General features: G+C 44.3%; 8 protein-coding genes across 8 annotated transcripts; all 8 read right to left on the reverse strand.

Moving 5' to 3' along the window:
- Positions 1 to 93: 93 nt before the first annotated feature.
- On the reverse strand, positions 94 to 471 carry LOC134676222 (histone H2B). The gene has a single exon (XM_063534543.1). It carries the CDS (start codon positions 469 to 471, stop codon positions 94 to 96), a length of 378 nt encoding a protein of 125 aa, XP_063390613.1.
- A 920-nt stretch (positions 472 to 1,391) lies between these two features.
- LOC134676500 (histone H2A) lies at positions 1,392 to 1,766 on the reverse strand. Its single transcript, XM_063534885.1, has one exon. The coding sequence runs from the start codon at positions 1,764 to 1,766 to the stop codon at positions 1,392 to 1,394; it is 375 nt and encodes a 124-aa protein (XP_063390955.1).
- Positions 1,767 to 8,553: 6,787 nt separating this feature from the next.
- Positions 8,554 to 9,231, reverse strand: LOC134676504 (histone H1C-like). Its single transcript, XM_063534889.1, has one exon. The coding sequence runs from the start codon at positions 9,229 to 9,231 to the stop codon at positions 8,554 to 8,556; it is 678 nt and encodes a 225-aa protein (XP_063390959.1).
- A 4,948-nt stretch (positions 9,232 to 14,179) lies between these two features.
- Positions 14,180 to 14,557, reverse strand: LOC134676109 (histone H2B). The gene has a single exon (XM_063534390.1). The coding sequence runs from the start codon at positions 14,555 to 14,557 to the stop codon at positions 14,180 to 14,182; it is 378 nt and encodes a 125-aa protein (XP_063390460.1).
- Positions 14,558 to 15,477: 920 nt separating this feature from the next.
- On the reverse strand, positions 15,478 to 15,852 carry LOC134676110 (histone H2A). The gene has a single exon (XM_063534392.1). It carries the CDS (start codon positions 15,850 to 15,852, stop codon positions 15,478 to 15,480), a length of 375 nt encoding a protein of 124 aa, XP_063390462.1.
- Positions 15,853 to 16,710: 858 nt separating this feature from the next.
- Positions 16,711 to 17,388, reverse strand: LOC134676107 (histone H1C-like). The gene has a single exon (XM_063534388.1). The coding sequence runs from the start codon at positions 17,386 to 17,388 to the stop codon at positions 16,711 to 16,713; it is 678 nt and encodes a 225-aa protein (XP_063390458.1).
- Positions 17,389 to 20,914: 3,526 nt separating this feature from the next.
- LOC134676108 (histone H3) lies at positions 20,915 to 21,325 on the reverse strand. Its single transcript, XM_063534389.1, has one exon. It carries the CDS (start codon positions 21,323 to 21,325, stop codon positions 20,915 to 20,917), a length of 411 nt encoding a protein of 136 aa, XP_063390459.1.
- Positions 21,326 to 22,308: 983 nt separating this feature from the next.
- Positions 22,309 to 22,686, reverse strand: LOC134676217 (histone H2B). Its single transcript, XM_063534539.1, has one exon. The coding sequence runs from the start codon at positions 22,684 to 22,686 to the stop codon at positions 22,309 to 22,311; it is 378 nt and encodes a 125-aa protein (XP_063390609.1).
- Between the last annotated feature and the right edge of the window lie 874 nt (positions 22,687 to 23,560).

The following is a 23,560-nucleotide window of genomic DNA, read 5'->3' on the forward strand; positions in this document are numbered from 1 at the left end:
AAGCGTGTCGTGTCGTCGCAATACGAACTACCTAAACCCATTACACTAAAAGTGTATTGAGAAGACAGACCGCATACGAGGAACGACGTACGCTTACTTGGAGCTGGTGTACTTGGTGACGGCCTTGGTGCCTTCACTGACGGCGTGCTTGGCGAGCTCACCGGGCAGCAAGAGCCTCACGGAGGTCTGCACCTCCCTGCTGGTGATAGTGGACCTCTTGTTGTAGTGAGCGAGGCGGGAGGCCTCGGCGGCGATGCGCTCGAAGATGTCGTTCACGAACGAGTTCATGATCGACATGGCCTTGCTGGAGATACCGGTGTCGGGGTGGACCTGCTTGAGCACCTTGTAGATGTAGATGGCGTAGCTCTCCTTGCGCTTATGCTTCTTCTTTTTCTTGGAGTCCGACTTGGAGATGTTCTTCTGGGCCTTGCCGGATTTCTTGGCGGCCTTACCGCTAGTCTTGGGTGGCATTGCGATATAGTTAGATGCTTACAGTACGAGAGTCGAACTGGAAATATGATATTTTTTTACGGTCGCCCGATCTTTGCTAGCGTAGCGAACGGGAAATAGGGGATTAAAGATCGAGCGTCGAGCCCGCGGTATCTCGACCAATAGCGTTCGTGCATCATTAGCATCGTCCGTAGGCATGGTGGGGAGTGCGAGGGCGTGTTGATATTATGTACTTAAATATTCATCATTATATTATTAATAATAAATAAACAAACAAACATTACCCGCCCGATGTGCTGTGTAATAATAATGAGTTAACCAAAATATATTTGAACCATAACCATAACCATCCGTCATCCATTTTTATATATAACTGTGGGCGGCCAACAATTAGGTATATTAATTAATTATTTATGTAGCTTATTTATTTATTGATTTATAATTGTTGTTACAGAGACACACTGTTGTAGCTGAGCAAGTAATATCTTTGATCCGAGCCATCCACCAACAACAAATAATTAGTGTGTTTTAATCCACTTTTTTAAGTTTTAATTAATCCTCCGAACGACGATTAATTTTATAATATTAATTAATTATGTGATGTGTTTTGCAGACTCTGAACGATAATCATATTATAGTTCAGTACAGTACCTAATACTCTTAACCGTAATTATATAATTCATTCATAAATGTGTAGTATCATATTTTTATTATTGATCGATCTAATGACATCATATAAGTATGCGTTATGCCATGAAACTTATAACGTTTACACAGAATTATATTGTGGCCCTGAAAAGGGCCTTTTGTAACGGTCACTCGGGCGGGAATGTAACAGAGGCCCCGTGCGTGCGATAAATGTACGCGCGAGACAAATGCACACATTCACCAGTCGCCGTGTGTTACCGCTAGAGATGTAGCCTGATGAGAAGTGAGGACACTTAAGCCTTCTTCTCGGTCTTCTTGGGCAGGAGTACGGCCTGAATGTTAGGCAGCACACCACCCTGGGCGATGGTCACACCGGAGAGGAGCTTGTTTAACTCCTCGTCGTTGCGGATCGCCAGCTGGAGATGCCTAGGGATGATCCTGGTCTTCTTGTTGTCGCGAGCGGCGTTGCCTGCCAACTCGAGAACCTCAGCGGCCAGGTATTCCATGACGGCGGCTAGGTACACCGGGGCACCGGCACCGACGCGCTCGGCGTAGTTGCCCTTGCGTAGAAGCCTGTGGATACGGCCGACGGGGAACTGGAGTCCGGCACGGTTAGAACGGGACTTTGCCTTTCCCTTAACCTTGCCACCTTTACCGCGTCCAGACATGTTTAAAGATTATTTAATTTTAGTTTACTCACAAAACGACAGCACGAGTGCTTTTGAGTGTCTGTCGGATTTTTTTTTTTTTTTTTTTTTGAGGTTTATTAATGGAATTTAGAGACTGGACCTCTATCTTATCCATAAGATTGACGCCGGGATGTCCCGGAGGGACATCCCGGGGGAAAAGAAAGGATGCCTGTGTCCTGAAGGGACCCAGGTCTTAGCCTCTTGTGAGGGTGTTGAGTGTGGTCAGTCGGTTGGTATAGTCAAATTGGTTATATGTCAATAAGTTGTCTGTTTTGTTTTGTCAAACGGGGGGAGAGCGAGTTGATGATATACACATAGAGTAAGGTAGAATTTGTTAATCAGCTAAGTGTTGGCCAGCGCGACCGCCCCTGCAGCCATTTCTTGTGACGTAGATACCTGCAAAGCAAGGGTTAGGGGTGCACCCACTCTCGAGTTTGATTTTAATCTGTTATGTAATGTAAGTATGTGCTCTATTGCGGTTGTGGCGTCAATGTCTGTCAGGTTAGTCAAGTCTATTTTATGTATGCAGTCGGGTGGGAATGTTTCTTTGCGGGGGGGGTCTTCCGTTAGTCTGATCGTTATGTTGTCATCTGGATCTGTAAGAACATGTTTCGGTCTACGCTTGCCCCTTTTAGGGTTTGGTGAGGGGGTATAGGAAACAGTGGAAACTATTAATGGATTCGAGTGGTGGGGGGCTTTGTCAAAGTACCTCCTTGAGGCGTATTGGAAAAAGTTTTGGATTGACTGTAGGTTCAGGTCGTGATGAAGGTCTTCGTTTCTGATATACCAGGCCGCACCGACTGCCCTTCTGAGGAACCGGTTTTGTATTATTTGAAATGACTTAAGTTTGTTTTTTGATGCGTGGGCGAAGACAACGCAAGCATAGGAGAGGATGGGTCTAATGCACATTTTATACAGCATTATTTTCCCCCTAATGCTCATGTTGCTATTACTATTGATGAGAGGATTTAAACGGCCCATAATAAAAGCTGCCCTGTCCCTTACTATTTTGATATGTTTGTTAAAGTTTAGGCGGGTATCCAAGGTTACTCCCAGGTACTTGGCATGCTCACTCCACTCTATATATTTATTGAAAAGTTTAATTTTGTCGTAACTGTCCTGTGTTTGCTGTAGTCCCCCTCTTTTTCTAGTAAAAAGGATGGCTACGCTTTTTTCCGGGTTAACCTCTATTCTCCAACGGTCGAACCATTCCCCTAGGGAGTCGGCCGCTCGCTGGAGAAGAGAGGTCAACATATTTGGAGAGCGGGATGAGGCATAGAACGCTGTGTCATCAGCAAAAAGTGCGTAATGGACATCATGAACTTTGGGTAGGTCATTGACGTACAGGGAGAACAGTGTTGGCGACAAGACTGAGCCCTGAGGCACGCCAGCCCTCACCGGGTGGAAAGTGGAGAGCGTCCCCTCCACTCTGTAGCCAAAGCTTCGACCGGTTAAAAAGTCATTTATGATGTGGATGAGACGTATTGGCACACCTAGTTTGTTTAGCTTGAAAATCAAGCCGGTGTGCCAAACTTTATCAAAAGCTTTGGCCACATCAAGGAAGACCGCTCCCGTTGGTACGGGTCTCCTCCTCTCCGTCAACCGGTAAAGGATGTGTTCCGTGATTCTATGGACTTGATGTACACACGAGTGGTCCGCCCTGAACCCAAACTGTTCCCCCTGCAAGAGGTCCTTTTCGTTTATGTGTTGGTGAATCCTATTTAGGACACAGCGTTCGTAGATTTTGCCCATGATGTTAAGGAGGCTAATAGGTCTATAACTAGTGGGAATGTTACTCGGTTTCCCTGGCTTTGGGATGCCAATGACGACCGCCACTTTCCATGCTGATGGAAAGTGGCCGCCTTCAAGCGCTGCATTATAAATTTTCAAAAGTATGTGTATTATTGAGTCTGGGAGAAGTTTGTAAAATCTATTGGGTATTCCGTCTAGTCCAGGAGCTTTCAGTGGTTTTAATTTACTTATTATTCTTTTGAGTTCAGTAAAGGTGATCTGCTGGAGTGGTGGGTCTACTGGTGGGTCTAAAAGGAGCTCCTCCACCTCCTCCTCTATTAAGGGGATATGATCTGGATCATTTGGTTCCCTGCCGGGAGAGCACTGGTCCTCTAGACTGGCGGCTAGGCATTCGGCCTTTTCTGTGTCCGTAAAAGCCGGTATTTGTGTGTCGGGGCGAACAAGTGGGGGCATTAACACTGTCGTGTCAGCTTTGAGAGATCTGGCCAGTTGCCAATAGGCTTTGTGCCCTGGCCTGATCTCCTCAAGCATGCCATTCCACTTGTCCTCTCTGTGCACTTTTAATTTTTCTTTAATTTGCCTTTGTAGTCTATTGATTGAGTTTTTGCTCTCCCGAGAGGGAAAAAGAGCGTAATCCTTTAAGACATCATTTTTCCTGTTAATTAGATCGTTAATTTCATGGGGGAGCTGCCATCGCCTATCATCATCAGCCGGAACTGACCTGGTACAGCTGTTTATGACCATTTGGAAGCCTTTGGTTATATCATCAACTGCTTTTTCCAATAGGGCTTTTGATGATAGGTTTGTATTAATTAACTTTAAAAGCGAACTGTCCTCCCTGGCCAGCTCCACCCCCACGTTTACCCAATTCACCACTTTCTTTGTGGTGTCCGGATCCGTTGGGGGGGGACCCAGCCTGAGAATGACAGGCCTGTGATCTGAGTTTAGGATATGAGCCACCTCTATTGATCTCATTTTTAAAGTAACTTTTTTCATTAGCGCTATGTCTAGGATGTCGGGAAGGAAATCGTCCTGGTCCGGGTAATGGGTAGGCTCGAGGGGGGATAGTATGTCAATCGGCGGGTCTGATTTCAATAGGTACTGACATAACAGCCTGCCATTACCATTGTTCAGCCTACAGTTCCATTGAACGTGCTTGGCATTGAGGTCACCGGCCACTATGACCGACTCATCCATGCCAAACACGGTCTCCAGGTCCTGCAGGCTGATACTTTTGGAGGCAGGCTGGTATGCTGAGACTAATGTGATTGGGTTATGACCTGTGAATGCAATTTTACAAGCAGAAATCTCCAGGTTTGATAAGGTAGGAGGGGGTATGGTCGAACAATGTAATTCTTTTTTGTAATAAATTAGGGTACCACCTTTCATTTGACCTAATCTATCATTTCTAATTAGTTTATAATTTGCAATTTTTGGGCATCTGTGATTGGGCTTTAGGAAAGTCTCCTGGACCAAGAGAACGTCCAATTGTAACGATTTCATGGCACTAGCTAATTCTTCCTTTTTACCTTGAATGCCATTAATGTTATAAAAACCTATATTGATTGATTTTGGTTTACATCTACTAGCGGGCGTGCAATCCATTAACGCTATTTTTACATAAGTTTTTAATGTTTGAGAGTAACTTTGCATGTTGTGCCATGGCTATTAATTGTTGTGCAGTTGAATTTGCGTTCCTTATTTTAGAGGCCAGTAAGCAGACCTCGTCTATGTCTAAGGTGTTTGCCATATCCATAACTAATTGTAGGTCCGCTTCAGGGTTACCATATGAGTGAGGAGTGAGGGAGAGGTGAGGTTGTTGCGGTGGCGGGACAACTGAACGCCTTTTATTGTAATTTGCGGACAGGTGCGGCTCACGGTGTTGAGGCTCAGAGGTTGGTGGGGGGGAAGGTTTGAGTTGTGAGGGAGGGGGGGAGGGGCTCATTTGATATGTGTGAGGGGTCTGGGTTTGGTGTTGGTTGGCATTACTCGTAGTTTGTTGCCAGGGTTGGGGGCGGGAGGGGGGGGGGTTCCTACCCCATGTGAAGTTTGAATTTTGTTTCACTTTGGATTTTTGTTGGGGTGGATTTTGTTGAGATTGGAATAGAACTTGTGTGGATAGGTTGCGTGGGGTAGGTAAGGTAGGGAAGGTGACCCTAGCATCTACTGACTCAGCCTGAGAGAGGTCAAAGTTAGGCTGGTTTGTTGATGGCATCTGCTGGTTATGGGGGTTATTATAATTAACCCTTTTGCGGCGGGGTCTGACATTTTTTGGAGGTGGGGCTGCCGGGCAAATTGAAGCATTTGCAGAATGACTACCTCCGCACAACACGCATGTGGTTACAAATTTACCTGTTACAGGGTCAGGCTGTCTGTCGCAGTTTACTGTGAGATGGTTACCTGGGCATTTGACACACCTTGGTGGCATTTGGCAATATTTGGCGGTGTGGCCATAACGCTGGCATTTTTGGCACTGGGCCACTCTGTTGCTCTTGTGAGGCGGTTCTATTTTGAGCCCACTAAGGCCACATACATGTTGTATGTCAAATATTTTTTTCCCTTTTTTTGTTAGGTCTAGCACAACCTTAACTGCGTTAAAAGGTTCGCGTTTGTCTTTAGGTCCTTTTAACATTCTGGTAACTTCTAGTACCGGGAGGTCTTTGCTGATGAGGTCATTTTTAATGTCATCAGTTTCGATGCTCACTGGCAAACCGAGGATAACCACCCTCAGCTTCCTCTGCTTGCCAGTAGGGTGGGAGTGGAATCCGTCCTTTAGTAGTTTACGCCAGCCTCTGTATTGATCTGGGGTCTGGGTGTCTATATATAGTATAGGTTCTTTGGTATATTTGCTTATACCTACATGTGACCTTAGGAACCCTAGTTTTTTAATATTAGCTTGTTTTGAGAGAGTTGCCCATCTGTTAGGGTCGTAAACTACTAAAGAAGGGGGGGATCTGGGCTTCTTTTTGGGCTGGTCCTCATCCTCATCTTCTTCTGTATAATTGTCATAGTCATCGTCCTCAGCAAGTGAGTCGTTGTCCTCGTCGTCATATACCAACTCCATCTCTTGTGTGTTTTGCGAGTGAGATTGTGAGTGGTGGTTTGGGGATTGAGTGGGTATTTGGGCTGGTAACGCGTGGCGGTTAAGTTGGGAATCGTCATTATTACGGTCTGGTCGTGTTTGGGGCCATTCGCCTTGAGGTAGGTGAGAAAACCGATTTTGCGAAATTGGAATGTTTGTATGGGGCTGTATGGTGGGAGGGGGGGGAGTCTTGACTGACGACTTTTTCCTCCTATTTTTCCTTGATTTGGTCGTCTCATATTCATACTCAGATTGAACTGAGGTGTAATCCCTATCAGAGTTGCTGTCTGTGTCGTATAACTGGTCTCTGGTAATATGTTCGTTTGAACAGCTGATTATATTTGTGTTGGTTATTATTTTATAAATTTCCTCCGTTTGGGGGGATCGGGATCTCGGACGAGGGGTGTGCCCTTCGTCTTGGGGGGGGGAATTCACCCTATAGGGGTGTATTCTGGAGGACGCGCTGCCGCGGCTCGGCGTGAGCGAGTGCGAGCGAGCTCGGTGCCCGCCGCGGGAACGCGCCTCAATGTCACGTCGTCTATGGTCAGTATTTGTGTAACGTTCCGTCGTAGTTTGAGAGTTATTAGTGGGTGCAACCCTACCTTTGGTATTTGCTGTGACGTCGTTTCTGGTGCTGGCATCTGGTAGCAGGGGCTGCCGCCCCTGTGGGGCCGTTGAGGACTGATGGGGGGCCTCCGCGTGCTGATGGGGGGCCGCCGCGGCAGGTGGTTTGGAGGAGTCCTCACCAGCGGCCGCCTGGTTTTTTGACTGATGGTCCCTCCACTGTTCGATCAAGTGAGGGTAATAGAATCTAATGAAATCTTCGAAAGAGGGCATTTTGGGGGATTTTTAAGGAGTCTCTGTCTCTAATATATTTTTTTTTTCACGCACGGCAAGGTGGCACTTGGCACTGGAAAGAGTCACTGTCTCAGGTGGTTTTTATAATAGCACTGCAATCCTTTATGACACACACAGGCACACGGAGCAATGCTCGACGTGGCAGGGCGTAAGAGAACCAGCACGCGGAGCCAGGCTCGACGCGGCGGTAAGCGAGCGGTATTTCGGTAATTACGTCAGTGAACGCGTGCGCTCGGCGCGGCGTCCGGAGCGGGAATCCTCTCTCTCTTTTTTTTCTGTCGGATTTTTTGATAACCGTTTATTATATAGCCACAAGGAGTGCGCTAATAGTGGGGATATAACGAGCCGACATAACACGAGCCCGATCGACCAATCAACGTCCCGCGTGCGAGAGCGCGAATTAGCGAGCGCGCGAGATAGAGATAAAATAAAAGAAATTCAATATAAATAAATAAATACATCTCAAAGTATAACTGAATAAATAACACAATTAACAAAATATTCTGTAAGTAAGTTCATATAACTCTACCTAATTTATAATTTGGCCTATATCTATCTATAGGCCGTACGTATGTATGTAGATATGAACTATCTATTTTTTTTTTTTTTTTTTTTTGAAATCTAAGATCATCATTATCTATGTTATCATGTTTATTCACGTTCCAATTGTCAAGTCGAAATGTAAAACATGACACCAAACCTAACATAATATCCTAATTTAATCTATCAGTGCCTTGAGATTCGACTTTTTACTCCGATCCCGAACATCTATTGTGGTGGTGGTATGTATGTTCATAACTTTGATCTAATAGATCAATCAATCGATCGATCGACTCGTGTATGTGCTCATTGCAATGAAACAGAGGCGATATGAACCTTTGAATACATTTGTTAGCCCTGAAAAGGGCTTTTTGATGTGCGTATAACGCGCACAGGCGTATGACGTGAGTCGAAAAGAGGCGACACGTCGTCGTATAATATTTATAGCAACGACAATCGACATCTCCTCTACCATCACGACCACTACCGCGACCGATGTAAGGACGACGACGACGACAATATGGCGCAGTCTTCTTACTTCTTCGAGGCAGCCTTCTTAGCGGCGGGCTTCGCTTTGGGAGCGGCCGCGGCCTTCTTTGGCTTGGGAGCTTTAGGCTTCTTGGTCGGCGGCTTCGCGGTCTTCTTGGCCTTAGGCGCGGCGGCGCTCTTGCCTTTGGCGGGGGTGGAAGGTTTCTTCGCTGCGGGCTTCTTTTTGGCTGCGGCGGCCTTCTTGTCCTTCGTGGCGGCCTTAGGCTTGGCCGGGGACGCGGCGGCCTTCTTCGCCTTAGCGGGCTTAGCTGCGGCGGGCTTCTTAGCGGCGGCTGAAGATTTAGCGCTAGATTTCTTGGCCGCGGCGGGCTTCTTGCCGGCGGATGATGTCTTCGACTCCAGTTTGAACGAGCCGGACGCGCCCTTGCCTTTGGTCTGTATGAGTGCGCCGGATTCGACTGCGCTCTTCAGATATTTTCTGATGAAAGGTGCCAGCTTCTCGGCGTCGACCTTGTACTGGGCGGCGATGTATTTCTTGATAGCCTGCAGGGACGAACCGCTCCTCTCCTTCAACTCCTTTATGGCGCTGTTAACCATCTCGGACGTCTTAGGGTGGGTGGGCTTCGCCTTAGGCTTCTTAGCGCCTGCGGAGGCGGACGCCTTAGGCTTCTTCGCGGGCGTCGCCGGGGCGGGAGCGTCGGCAGCAACTGCGGTATCGGCCATATTTAAAAAAGTAAAATATATGTGTAGTTACAAATTAGTAAATCGCACGAACTGCGCAAAGAGAGAACAGCGGACGCGTGTAAGCGGAGCGCTGCGCTGGCGAGTACTAAACACCGCCGACGGGGGCGCCACCTATTATATATCCTCCGGCTTAACCGTAACGCAGACCCTTATGTCGCGGGACGTTTTCTCGTAATAACACTTCCAACTTTTCACTTACTCGTTTATGATTAAACTAAATTTATAGTGAATTATATTATAATGATTATAATATAATTGCACGTGTATATTCTTTATGAATTGATATATGTATTTTAATAGAAGTTTTAAGATTTGGAACGCCGATAAACGAATGAGGGAACTTTACTTTTGGTATTATAGGTTGCGGACACCTCGGGTCTGTTTAAAAAGTGATTTTTCTTAATTAAAACCACATTTAACACTATTATGTGTCTTCCAGTTAAAAGCGAAGATACCATAGATAGATGTGACACAATAACAAAAGTAGAAAATTATAGTTATAATGTTATTTTGACTTGTTGTCTTCACTGTCGTAAAACAGCCATACCGCGACTTGGATTGCCTACGTTCAGCGGTTTGCTCTCTGCTGGTACCGATGTAAAACGGGATAGGTGTTTTATATTACGTTTATATAATTATTTATGTTCTATAATACATTACGATATTACCATATTCATGAATATTATTATAATTCTGATGGTTAAACTCTCCTCTACGAGGATCATACAGCGCGACACTCGGAGCTTGCGAGCGCATGATGATAGGTAGAATATCGTGTAGGTCGTATTTTATTTAGTTTTTGTTTTTGTTTTTGTTTTAGTAACGTATTATATTATTTATCTGTCTGAATGCGCCTAATATTAAAACAAACGATATAAATTATTTTTGTACAGTATTGCAATACTGTGTGTGTTGTTGTTGGACATAAGAATCTGTTTAGGTTGATATATATTTTATATGTACTTAATTATATTCATCATAGGAACACGCGAAAAGTCTTAGGCTGCTGAGCTGAGTTACTATAATGCTGCTGCTATTAGTTACCTATAATATTAATGTTTTTGGTGAGGTAAAATTCGAGGTGAGTGGGTGAGGGGATGTTGGGTGTCCCTGTCTGTTTTGTGCAATATTTGCGAATCCTTTACCTAATTGGGCAGTTCATCCTGGTCGTCGTTATCAGTAGTAGTAGTAGTAGTAGTAGTAGTAGGTCACAGCCTCACAGGTGTCAGGTGAGAGTGATGTAAAATGTGGTGTGTGCGGTGTTGCATGTGATTGTTTTAAAAAATATATATAATTATGGTGTTATTAGTAATACTAACTAAGAAGAAGTTAGCGAGTGCGTGTCTGTGAGTGAGAAATACATGTTTGCATTTTGAAAACGTGAGTAATAACTATTAACTATGTAGGTACATACTTATATTTATTAATTATTTATGTTTTGGTTAGGGCGATGCTAGTCGGGAAGTCGGGAAAAATAAAAGGAAGAAGATGATGATGATGATGATGATGATGATGACGTCGGATGGATGGACCGATTGATGGATGGATGGATGGATGGATGGATGGATGGATGGATGGATGGATGATTCTTGAAGAGATGGAGAGATATCAGAATTTATGCATGCTGTATGTACCTACTGGGAGGTGTGGTAAATAGACACGCGTGTAAAGCTCTAGCTGTGGAGACGTTCAATCGAATCTCTATATATATACTTACTTATGCCTATTTTATATACGAGTACATAGGTATAGTGGGCGGTAGTGGGCGGGCAAGGTCTACTTACTTACTAATAATTAAGTATGCTTGGTGCACATTAATAATTGTGACTTACACAATGATGTGCTAGATCGGAATCTAAAGATTTAAAGATATATTTAGCTTGCTCTAGTATCAATATTATTAGCACACATTTGCTTGTAAAAATAACCACATATTCAACAAAAATTAAGTACATATACTTAATTGTTTTAGAGATCCGGGCTGGCTGGCGTCAAACCACCGAAGCGGCGAACGAGGTGGCTGGGGCTGCTGTTACAAGTTAGAAAATTGGACTTGCGGTGCGGGGTAAGTAAGTTATTATACATATTATTAGATAGATAGATCGATTGTCTGTCCGTATGTGTCGCTGCTGAAACTTTGTATTTGCGGTGCATATAGTTAGAATTATTTGCGGCCCTGAAAAGGGCCTTTTTGTATTTGCGTCTGAGGACGCGGCGCGCGCGCCCGCTCGGTCGCGCGCGCGCGCGATACGGTAATACATGCGTCAGTACATATTACACGATGTCGCGCGCGGCGGACCAAGTGCAAGCGGAGCGCTTAACCACCGAAACCGTAGAGGGTGCGGCCCTGACGCTTCAGAGCGTAGACGACGTCCATGGCGGTGACGGTCTTCCTCTTGGCGTGCTCGGTGTAGGTGACCGCGTCACGGATCACGTTCTCGAGGAACACCTTCAGAACACCGCGGGTCTCCTCGTAGATCAGACCGGAGATACGCTTGACGCCACCTCTGCGGGCGAGACGACGGATGGCGGGCTTGGTGATACCCTGGATGTTATCACGGAGCACCTTCCTGTGGCGCTTGGCTCCTCCTTTCCCCAGACCTTTACCTCCCTTACCGCGACCGGTCATTGCGACTTTTAGTTGAGATTATACTTCTCGAACGGAATACACGGAACACGACACACGACTTGCGGCGCGCGTCGACACGAGTGGAATACAGGCGAGGCGCGATCTGTGCGTTATTTATACGCTTTACCCTATTGCGGGGAGACGGGGGACGGGGTTAGAGAGATATCGGAGCATTATTATTTGATTTACTTTTTATTCGTGAAATATAATATAATATTGATAAATAATTTCATATGATACGGTTATTAAAAAAGAAAATTCATAACTTTGGGGATATAAATATGTACTACTTACATGTCATACTATATAAATCTCTAATATTTTTGTAAGCATTCATTCAGTGGTAATAATTTTGTCGATATATACGTCGGTACCTATATAAAATTTGAATTTTCTATCTAAGTATCTAAATTATTATTTCGTATTAACTTAAATTTTAAATTTTACTTGGCGCGTAATTAATATCACGAGTTTAATTCACTTTCCTTCTTTCCATTCTATACTACATACTGCACTACTAAATTCTAGTAGGAAAAATGATTAGGTTCGTCGTTAATAACCTTATTATTTGACTGTAAGTACCTATAGGGTATTTAATGGTGTATCGCGGTTAATCTTATGTATGAATTGAACATATTATATTTACTAATTTGATTAATAATAGTGATCGATCGATTGATTTATCTACGCGTAAGTGTTTGTTCAAAGAAACAATTGTGAATTTTCGAATCATGTGTGGCCCTGAAAAGGGCCTTTTGATATAAGACAGAAGCGTCACGTTCGCATGTCCAGGCGCAAAACGCGTGGTACAAAATAATAGATATAATGTAACCGAATGCGTTCGCGCAGACTGCGCGTTCGGTGATGTAGCTCCGTGCCGATTTTAGCTTGGTGGTGGGTGGTTTTAAGCACGTTCACCGCGGATCCTGCGAGCCAGCTGGATGTCCTTGGGCATGATGGTCACACGCTTGGCGTGGATGGCGCACAGGTTGGTGTCCTCGAAGAGACCGACGAGGTAAGCCTCGCTGGCCTCCTGGAGAGCCATAACGGCAGAGCTCTGGAAGCGCAGGTCGGTCTTGAAGTCCTGAGCGATCTCACGCACCAGACGCTGGAAGGGCAGCTTGCGGATCAGAAGCTCAGTGCTCTTCTGGTAGCGACGGATCTCACGGAGGGCGACCGTGCCGGGCCTGTAACGATGGGGCTTCTTGACGCCCCCGGTGGCCGGCGCGCTCTTGCGGGCCGCCTTGGTGGCGAGCTGTTTACGGGGCGCTTTACCACCGGTGGATTTACGAGCGGTCTGCTTTGTACGGGCCATTGCGAAAAAAATTTACTACGACACGCGTTACTACGTTACGTTAACGAGTCACGAGAGGGAATAAACTTCGCGACTCAGAGCGCCTGCTTTTTATGTGCTCGTCGGAAAGGGACGGAGTTAGTGTGCGTGTGAGCGAGAGGTCTATAAAATTCACATACGCGTCCCCCTCTCCCCTCTTCATTTCTCACCAATACGATTTCTGATTACAATAAATTATTGAAATATTAAAACATATGTATATATAGATTTTTTTTTTTCACTCATACTAATTTTATTGCGTTTTTTTTTTTTTTTTTTTTAGTTAGGTTAGGTTGTAAATAACAATATTTGACCGAGTTAAGTTAGCCTAAGTACAACCTAACCTAGGAGTTAGGTTAGGTCTGGTACTAAATAACAATATTTGACAGAGTTAGGTTAGCCTACCTAACCTAACTCCGCGGAACCTAACCTAACCTAGGAGTTAGATTAGCCTATCTAACCTAACTCCGCGGAACCTAACTTAACTTAACCTAACCCAGGAGTTAGGTTAGCCTACCTAACCTAACTCCGCGGAACCTAACTTAAACTATTAGAGTTAGGTTATGTTAGATCAGCCTACCTAACCTAACTCCGCGGAAAATAACCTAACTCTGTTCAATTCCCTATTGCCTCACGTTACATATATATATGTATCTATTTGTTTAATTTTTTAAATATGTAGGCGTACGTGATTACATGGCCTTACTTAACCACCATCATCACCATAGTGTAAGTAAATAATATTTTTGATCATCGATACTTATCGACCGATTGACACCGTATGCACGGTTAGAAACATCTTATATTATATTCAGAACGTATTTGTGGCCCTGAAAAGGGCCTTTTTGGTTGATGCACAAACCACACTCTCAAAGCGTGTCGTGTCGTCGCAATACGAACTACCTAAACCCATTACACTAAAAGTGTATTGAGAAGACAGACCGCATACGAGGAACGACGTACGCTTACTTGGAGCTGGTGTACTTGGTGACGGCCTTGGTGCCTTCACTGACGGCGTGCTTGGCGAGCTCACCGGGCAGCAAGAGCCTCACGGAGGTCTGCACCTCCCTGCTGGTGATAGTGGACCTCTTGTTGTAGTGAGCGAGGCGGGAGGCCTCGGCGGCGATGCGCTCGAAGATGTCGTTCACGAACGAGTTCATGATCGACATGGCCTTGCTGGAGATACCGGTGTCGGGGTGGACCTGCTTGAGCACCTTGTAGATGTAGATGGCGTAGCTCTCCTTGCGCTTATGCTTCTTCTTTTTCTTGGAGTCCGACTTGGAGATGTTCTTCTGGGCCTTGCCGGATTTCTTGGCGGCCTTACCGCTAGTCTTGGGTGGCATTGCGATATAGTTAGATGCTTACAGTACGAGAGTCGAACTGGAAATATGATATTTTTTTACGGTCGCCCGATCTTTGCTAGCGTAGCGAACGGGAAATAGGGGATTAAAGATCGAGCGTCGAGCCCGCGGTATCTCGACCAATAGCGTTCGTGCATCATTAGCATCGTCCGTAGGCATGGTGGGGAGTGCGAGGGCGTGTTGATATTATGTACTTAAATATTCATCATTATATTATTAATAATAAATAAACAAACAAACATTACCCGCCCGATGTGCTGTGTAATAATAATGAGTTAACCAAAATATATTTGAACCATAACCATAACCATCCGTCATCCATTTTTATATATAACTGTGGGCGGCCAACAATTAGGTATATTAATTAATTATTTATGTAGCTTATTTATTTATTGATTTATAATTGTTGTTACAGAGACACACTGTTGTAGCTGAGCAAGTAATATCTTTGATCCGAGCCATCCACCAACAACAAATAATTAGTGTGTTTTAATCCACTTTTTTAAGTTTTAATTAATCCTCCGAACGACGATTAATTTTATAATATTAATTAATTATGTGATGTGTTTTGCAGACTCTGAACGATAATCATATTATAGTTCAGTACAGTACCTAATACTCTTAACCGTAATTATATAATTCATTCATAAATGTGTAGTATCATATTTTTATTATTGATCGATCTAATGACATCATATAAGTATGCGTTATGCCATGAAACTTATAACGTTTACACAGAATTATATTGTGGCCCTGAAAAGGGCCTTTTGTAACGGTCACTCGGGCGGGAATGTAACAGAGGCCCCGTGCGTGCGATAAATGTACGCGCGAGACAAATGCACACATTCACCAGTCGCCGTGTGTTACCGCTAGAGATGTAGCCTGATGAGAAGTGAGGACACTTAAGCCTTCTTCTCGGTCTTCTTGGGCAGGAGTACGGCCTGAATGTTAGGCAGCACACCACCCTGGGCGATGGTCACACCGGAGAGGAGCTTGTTTAACTCCTCGTCGTTGCGGATCGCCAGCTGGAGATGCCTAGGGATGATCCTGGTCTTCTTGTTGTCGCGAGCGGCGTTGCCTGCCAACTCGAGAACCTCAGCGGCCAGGTATTCCATGACGGCGGCTAGGTACACCGGGGCACCGGCACCGACGCGCTCGGCGTAGTTGCCCTTGCGTAGAAGCCTGTGGATACGGCCGACGGGGAACTGGAGTCCGGCACGGTTAGAACGGGACTTTGCCTTTCCCTTAACCTTGCCACCTTTACCGCGTCCAGACATGTTTAAAGATTATTTAATTTTAGTTTACTCACAAAACGACAGCACGAGTGCTTTTGAGTGTCTGTCGGATTTTTTGATAACCGTTTATTATATAGCCACAAGGAGTGCGCTAATAGTGGGGATATAACGAGCCGACATAACACGAGCCCGATCGACCAATCAACGTCCCGCGTGCGAGAGCGCGAATTAGCGAGCGCGCGAGATAGAGATAAAATAAAAGAAATTCAATATAAATAAATAAATACATCTCAAAGTATAACTGAATAAATAACACAATTAACAAAATATTCTGTAAGTAAGTTCATATAACTCTACCTAATTTATAATTTGGCCTATATCTATCTATAGGCCGTACGTATGTATGTAGATATGAACTATCTATTTTTTTTTTTTTTTTTTTGAAATCTAAGATCATCATTATCTATGTTATCATGTTTATTCACGTTCCAATTGTCAAGTCGAAATGTAAAACATGACACCAAACCTAACATAATATCCTAATTTAATCTATCAGTGCCTTGAGATTCGACTTTTTACTCCGATCCCGAACATCTATTGTGGTGGTGGTATGTATGTTCATAACTTTGATCTAATAGATCAATCAATCGATCGATCGACTCGTGTATGTGCTCATTGCAATGAAACAGAGGCGATATGAACCTTTGAATACATTTGTTAGCCCTGAAAAGGGCTTTTTGATGTGCGTATAACGCGCACAGGCGTATGACGTGAGTCGAAAAGAGGCGACACGTCGTCGTATAATATTTATAGCAACGACAATCGACATCTCCTCTACCATCACGACCACTACCGCGACCGATGTAAGGACGACGACGACGACAATATGGCGCAGTCTTCTTACTTCTTCGAGGCAGCCTTCTTAGCGGCGGGCTTCGCTTTGGGAGCGGCCGCGGCCTTCTTTGGCTTGGGAGCTTTAGGCTTCTTGGTCGGCGGCTTCGCGGTCTTCTTGGCCTTAGGCGCGGCGGCGCTCTTGCCTTTGGCGGGGGTGGAAGGTTTCTTCGCTGCGGGCTTCTTTTTGGCTGCGGCGGCCTTCTTGTCCTTCGTGGCGGCCTTAGGCTTGGCCGGGGACGCGGCGGCCTTCTTCGCCTTAGCGGGCTTAGCTGCGGCGGGCTTCTTAGCGGCGGCTGAAGATTTAGCGCTAGATTTCTTGGCCGCGGCGGGCTTCTTGCCGGCGGATGATGTCTTCGACTCCAGTTTGAACGAGCCGGACGCGCCCTTGCCTTTGGTCTGTATGAGTGCGCCGGATTCGACTGCGCTCTTCAGATATTTTCTGATGAAAGGTGCCAGCTTCTCGGCGTCGACCTTGTACTGGGCGGCGATGTATTTCTTGATAGCCTGCAGGGACGAACCGCTCCTCTCCTTCAACTCCTTTATGGCGCTGTTAACCATCTCGGACGTCTTAGGGTGGGTGGGCTTCGCCTTAGGCTTCTTAGCGCCTGCGGAGGCGGACGCCTTAGGCTTCTTCGCGGGCGTCGCCGGGGCGGGAGCGTCGGCAGCAACTGCGGTATCGGCCATATTTAAAAAAGTAAAATATATGTGTAGTTACAAATTAGTAAATCGCACGAACTGCGCAAAGAGAGAACAGCGGACGCGTGTAAGCGGAGCGCTGCGCTGGCGAGTACTAAACACCGCCGACGGGGGCGCCACCTATTATATATCCTCCGGCTTAACCGTAACGCAGACCCTTATGTCGCGGGACGTTTTCTCGTAATAACACTTCCAACTTTTCACTTACTCGTTTATGATTAAACTAAATTTATAGTGAATTATATTATAATGATTATAATATAATTGCACGTGTATATTCTTTATGAATTGATATATGTATTTTAATAGAAGTTTTAAGATTTGGAACGCCGATAAACGAATGAGGGAACTTTACTTTTGGTATTATAGGTTGCGGACACCTCGGGTCTGTTTAAAAAGTGATTTTTCTTAATTAAAACCACATTTAACACTATTATGTGTCTTCCAGTTAAAAGCGAAGATACCATAGATAGATGTGACACAATAACAAAAGTAGAAAATTATAGTTATAATGTTATTTTGACTTGTTGTCTTCACTGTCGTAAAACAGCCATACCGCGACTTGGATTGCCTACGTTCAGCGGTTTGCTCTCTGCTGGTACCGATGTAAAACGGGATAGGTGTTTTATATTACGTTTATATAATTATTTATGTTCTATAATACATTACGATATTACCATATTCATGAATATTATTATAATTCTGATGGTTAAACTCTCCTCTACGAGGATCATACAGCGCGACACTCGGAGCTTGCGAGCGCATGATGATAGGTAGAATATCGTGTAGGTCGTATTTTATTTAGTTTTTGTTTTTGTTTTTGTTTTAGTAACGTATTATATTATTTATCTGTCTGAATGCGCCTAATATTAAAACAAACGATATAAATTATTTTTGTACAGTATTGCAATACTGTGTGTGTTGTTGTTGGACATAAGAATCTGTTTAGGTTGATATATATTTTATATGTACTTAATTATATTCATCATAGGAACACGCGAAAAGTCTTAGGCTGCTGAGCTGAGTTACTATAATGCTGCTGCTATTAGTTACCTATAATATTAATGTTTTTGGTGAGGTAAAATTCGAGGTGAGTGGGTGAGGGGATGTTGGGTGTCCCTGTCTGTTTTGTGCAATATTTGCGAATCCTTTACCTAATTGGGCAGTTCATCCTGGTCGTCGTTATCAGTAGTAGTAGTAGTAGTAGTAGTAGTAGGTCACAGCCTCACAGGTGTCAGGTGAGAGTGATGTAAAATGTGGTGTGTGCGGTGTTGCATGTGATTGTTTTAAAAAATATATATAATTATGGTGTTATTAGTAATACTAACTAAGAAGAAGTTAGCGAGTGCGTGTCTGTGAGTGAGAAATACATGTTTGCATTTTGAAAACGTGAGTAATAACTATTAACTATGTAGGTACATACTTATATTTATTAATTATTTATGTTTTGGTTAGGGCGATGCTAGTCGGGAAGTCGGGAAAAATAAAAGGAAGAAGATGATGATGATGATGATGATGATGATGACGTCGGATGGATGGACCGATTGATGGATGGATGGATGGATGGATGGATGGATGATTCTTGAAGAGATGGAGAGATATCAGAATTTATGCATGCTGTATGTACCTACTGGGAGGTGTGGTAAATAGACACGCGTGTAAAGCTCTAGCTGTGGAGACGTTCAATCGAATCTCTATATATACTTACTTATGCCTATTTTATATACGAGTACATAGGTATAGTGGGCGGGCAAGGTCTACTTACTTACTAATAATTAAGTATGCTTGGTGCACATTAATAATTGTGACTTACACAATGATGTGCTAGATCGGAATCTAAAGATTTAAAGATATATTTAGCTTGCTCTAGTATCAATATTATTAGCACACATTTGCTTGTAAAAATAACCACATATTCAACAAAAATTAAGTACATATACTTAATTGTTTTAGAGATCCGGGCTGGCTGGCGTCAAACCACCGAAGCGGCGAACGAGGTGGCTGGGGCTGCTGTTACAAGTTAGAAAATTGGACTTGCGGTGCGGGGTAAGTAAGTTATTATACATATTATTAGATAGATAGATCGATTGTCTGTCCGTATGTGTCGCTGCTGAAACTTTGTATTTGCGGTGCATATAGTTAGAATTATTTGCGGCCCTGAAAAGGGCCTTTTTGTATTTGCGTCTGAGGACGCGGCGCGCGCGCCCGCTCGGTCGCGCGCGCGCGCGATACGGTAATACATGCGTCAGTACATATTACACGATGTCGCGCGCGGCGGACCAAGTGCAAGCGGAGCGCTTAACCACCGAAACCGTAGAGGGTGCGGCCCTGACGCTTCAGAGCGTAGACGACGTCCATGGCGGTGACGGTCTTCCTCTTGGCGTGCTCGGTGTAGGTGACCGCGTCACGGATCACGTTCTCGAGGAACACCTTCAGAACACCGCGGGTCTCCTCGTAGATCAGACCGGAGATACGCTTGACGCCACCTCTGCGGGCGAGACGACGGATGGCGGGCTTGGTGATACCCTGGATGTTATCACGGAGCACCTTCCTGTGGCGCTTGGCTCCTCCTTTCCCCAGACCTTTACCTCCCTTACCGCGACCGGTCATTGCGACTTTTAGTTGAGATTATACTTCTCGAACGGAATACACGGAACACGACACACGACTTGCGGCGCGCGTCGACACGAGTGGAATACAGGCGAGGCGCGATCTGTGCGTTATTTATACGCTTTACCCTATTGCGGGGAGACGGGGGACGGGGTTAGAGAGATATCGGAGCATTATTATTTGATTTACTTTTTATTCGTGAAATATAATATAATATTGATAAATAATTTCATATGATACGGTTATTAAAAAAGAAAATTCATAACTTTGGGGATATAAATATGTACTACTTACATGTCATACTATATAAATCTCTAATATTTTTGTAAGCATTCATTCAGTGGTAATAATTTTGTCGATATATACGTCGGTACCTATATAAAATTTGAATTTTCTATCTAAGTATCTAAATTATTATTTCGTATTAACTTAAATTTTAAATTTTACTTGGCGCGTAATTAATATCACGAGTTTAATTCACTTTCCTTCTTTCCATTCTATACTACATACTGCACTACTAAATTCTAGTAGGAAAAATGATTAGGTTCGTCGTTAATAACCTTATTATTTGACTGTAAGTACCTATAGGGTATTTAATGGTGTATCGCGGTTAATCTTATGTATGAATTGAACATATTATATTTACTAATTTGATTAATAATAGTGATCGATCGATTGATTTATCTACGCGTAAGTGTTTGTTCAAAGAAACAATTGTGAATTTTCGAATCATGTGTGGCCCTGAAAAGGGCCTTTTGATATAAGACAGAAGCGTCACGTTCGCATGTCCAGGCGCAAAACGCGTGGTACAAAATAATAGATATAATGTAACCGAATGCGTTCGCGCAGACTGCGCGTTCGGTGATGTAGCTCCGTGCCGATTTTAGCTTGGTGGTGGGTGGTTTTAAGCACGTTCACCGCGGATCCTGCGAGCCAGCTGGATGTCCTTGGGCATGATGGTCACACGCTTGGCGTGGATGGCGCACAGGTTGGTGTCCTCGAAGAGACCGACGAGGTAAGCCTCGCTGGCCTCCTGGAGAGCCATAACGGCAGAGCTCTGGAAGCGCAGGTCGGTCTTGAAGTCCTGAGCGATCTCACGCACCAGACGCTGGAAGGGCAGCTTGCGGATCAGAAGCTCAGTGCTCTTCTGGTAGCGACGGATCTCACGGAGGGCGACCGTGCCGGGCCTGTAACGATGGGGCTTCTTGACGCCCCCGGTGGCCGGCGCGCTCTTGCGGGCCGCCTTGGTGGCGAGCTGTTTACGGGGCGCTTTACCACCGGTGGATTTACGAGCGGTCTGCTTTGTACGGGCCATTGCGAAAAAAATTTACTACGACACGCGTTACTACGTTACGTTAACGAGTCACGAGAGGGAATAAACTTCGCGACTCAGAGCGCCTGCTTTTTATGTGCTCGTCGGAAAGGGACGGAGTTAGTGTGCGTGTGAGCGAGAGGTCTATAAAATTCACATACGCGTCCCCCTCTCCCCTCTTCATTTCTCACCAATACGATTTCTGATTACAATAAATTATTGAAATATTAAAACATATGTATATATAGATTTTTTTTTTTCACTCATACTAATTTTATTGCGTTTTTTTTTTTTTTTTTTTTAGTTAGGTTAGGTTGTAAATAACAATATTTGACCGAGTTAAGTTAGCCTAAGTACAACCTAACCTAGGAGTTAGGTTAGGTCTGGTACTAAATAACAATATTTGACAGAGTTAGGTTAGCCTACCTAACCTAACTCCGCGGAACCTAACCTAACCTAGGAGTTAGATTAGCCTATCTAACCTAACTCCGCGGAACCTAACTTAACTTAACCTAACCCAGGAGTTAGGTTAGCCTACCTAACCTAACTCCGCGGAACCTAACTTAAACTATTAGAGTTAGGTTATGTTAGATCAGCCTACCTAACCTAACTCCGCGGAAAATAACCTAACTCTGTTCAATTCCCTATTGCCTCACGTTACATATATATATGTATCTATTTGTTTAATTTTTTAAATATGTAGGCGTACGTGATTACATGGCCTTACTTAACCACCATCATCACCATAGTGTAAGTAAATAATATTTTTGATCATCGATACTTATCGACCGATTGACACCGTATGCACGGTTAGAAACATCTTATATTATATTCAGAACGTATTTGTGGCCCTGAAAAGGGCCTTTTTGGTTGATGCACAAACCACACTCTCAAAGCGTGTCGTGTCGTCGCAATACGAACTACCTAAACCCATTACACTAAAAGTGTATTGAGAAGACAGACCGCATACGAGGAACGACGTACGCTTACTTGGAGCTGGTGTACTTGGTGACGGCCTTGGTGCCTTCACTGACGGCGTGCTTGGCGAGCTCACCGGGCAGCAAGAGCCTCACGGAGGTCTGCACCTCCCTGCTGGTGATAGTGGACCTCTTGTTGTAGTGAGCGAGGCGGGAGGCCTCGGCGGCGATGCGCTCGAAGATGTCGTTCACGAACGAGTTCATGATCGACATGGCCTTGCTGGAGATACCGGTGTCGGGGTGGACCTGCTTGAGCACCTTGTAGATGTAGATGGCGTAGCTCTCCTTGCGCTTATGCTTCTTCTTTTTCTTGGAGTCCGACTTGGAGATGTTCTTCTGGGCCTTGCCGGATTTCTTGGCGGCCTTACCGCTAGTCTTGGGTGGCATTGCGATATAGTTAGATGCTTACAGTACGAGAGTCGAACTGGAAATATGATATTTTTTTACGGTCGCCCGATCTTTGCTAGCGTAGCGAACGGGAAATAGGGGATTAAAGATCGAGCGTCGAGCCCGCGGTATCTCGACCAATAGCGTTCGTGCATCATTAGCATCGTCCGTAGGCATGGTGGGGAGTGCGAGGGCGTGTTGATATTATGTACTTAAATATTCATCATTATATTATTAATAATAAATAAACAAACAAACATTACCCGCCCGATGTGCTGTGTAATAATAATGAGTTAACCAAAATATATTTGAACCATAACCATAACCATCCGTCATCCATTTTTATATATAACTGTGGGCGGCCAACAATTAGGTATATTAATTAATTATTTATGTAGCTTATTTATTTATTGATTTATAATTGTTGTTACAGAGACACACTGTTGTAGCTGAGCAAGTAATATCTTTGATCCGAGCCATCCACCAACAACAAATAATTAGTGTGTTTTAATCCACTTTTTTAAGTTTTAATTAATCCTCCGAACGACGATTAATTTTATAATATTAATTAATTATGTGATGTGTTTTGCAGACTCTGAACGATAATCATATTATAGTTCAGTACAGTACCTAATACTCTTAACCGTAATTATATAATTCATTCATAAATGTGTAGTATCATATTTTTATTATTGATCGATCTAATGACATCATATAAGTATGCGTTATGCCATGAAACTTATAACGTTTACACAGAATTATATTGTGGCCCTGAAAAGGGCCTTTTGTAACGGTCACTCGGGCGGGAATGTAACAGAGGCCCCGTGCGTGCGATAAATGTACGCGCGAGACAAATGCACACATTCACCAGTCG

The sequence above is a fragment of the Cydia fagiglandana genome, chromosome 24, assembly GCF_963556715.1.
Source record: "Cydia fagiglandana chromosome 24, ilCydFagi1.1, whole genome shotgun sequence".
NCBI lineage: Eukaryota > Metazoa > Arthropoda > Insecta > Lepidoptera > Tortricidae > Cydia > Cydia fagiglandana.

What these genes read in the sequence shown, in the direction of transcription:
- LOC134676222 (XM_063534543.1), bottom strand. Translation starts at nt 471, where the DNA reads ATGCCACCCAAGACTAGCGGTAAGGCCGCCAAGAAATCCGGCAAGGCC.
- LOC134676500 (XM_063534885.1), bottom strand. Translation starts at nt 1,766, where the DNA reads ATGTCTGGACGCGGTAAAGGTGGCAAGGTTAAGGGAAAGGCAAAGTCC.
- LOC134676504 (XM_063534889.1), bottom strand. Translation starts at nt 9,231, where the DNA reads ATGGCCGATACCGCAGTTGCTGCCGACGCTCCCGCCCCGGCGACGCCC.
- LOC134676109 (XM_063534390.1), bottom strand. Translation starts at nt 14,557, where the DNA reads ATGCCACCCAAGACTAGCGGTAAGGCCGCCAAGAAATCCGGCAAGGCC.
- LOC134676110 (XM_063534392.1), bottom strand. Translation starts at nt 15,852, where the DNA reads ATGTCTGGACGCGGTAAAGGTGGCAAGGTTAAGGGAAAGGCAAAGTCC.
- LOC134676107 (XM_063534388.1), bottom strand. Translation starts at nt 17,388, where the DNA reads ATGGCCGATACCGCAGTTGCTGCCGACGCTCCCGCCCCGGCGACGCCC.
- LOC134676108 (XM_063534389.1), bottom strand. Translation starts at nt 21,325, where the DNA reads ATGGCCCGTACAAAGCAGACCGCTCGTAAATCCACCGGTGGTAAAGCG.
- LOC134676217 (XM_063534539.1), bottom strand. Translation starts at nt 22,686, where the DNA reads ATGCCACCCAAGACTAGCGGTAAGGCCGCCAAGAAATCCGGCAAGGCC.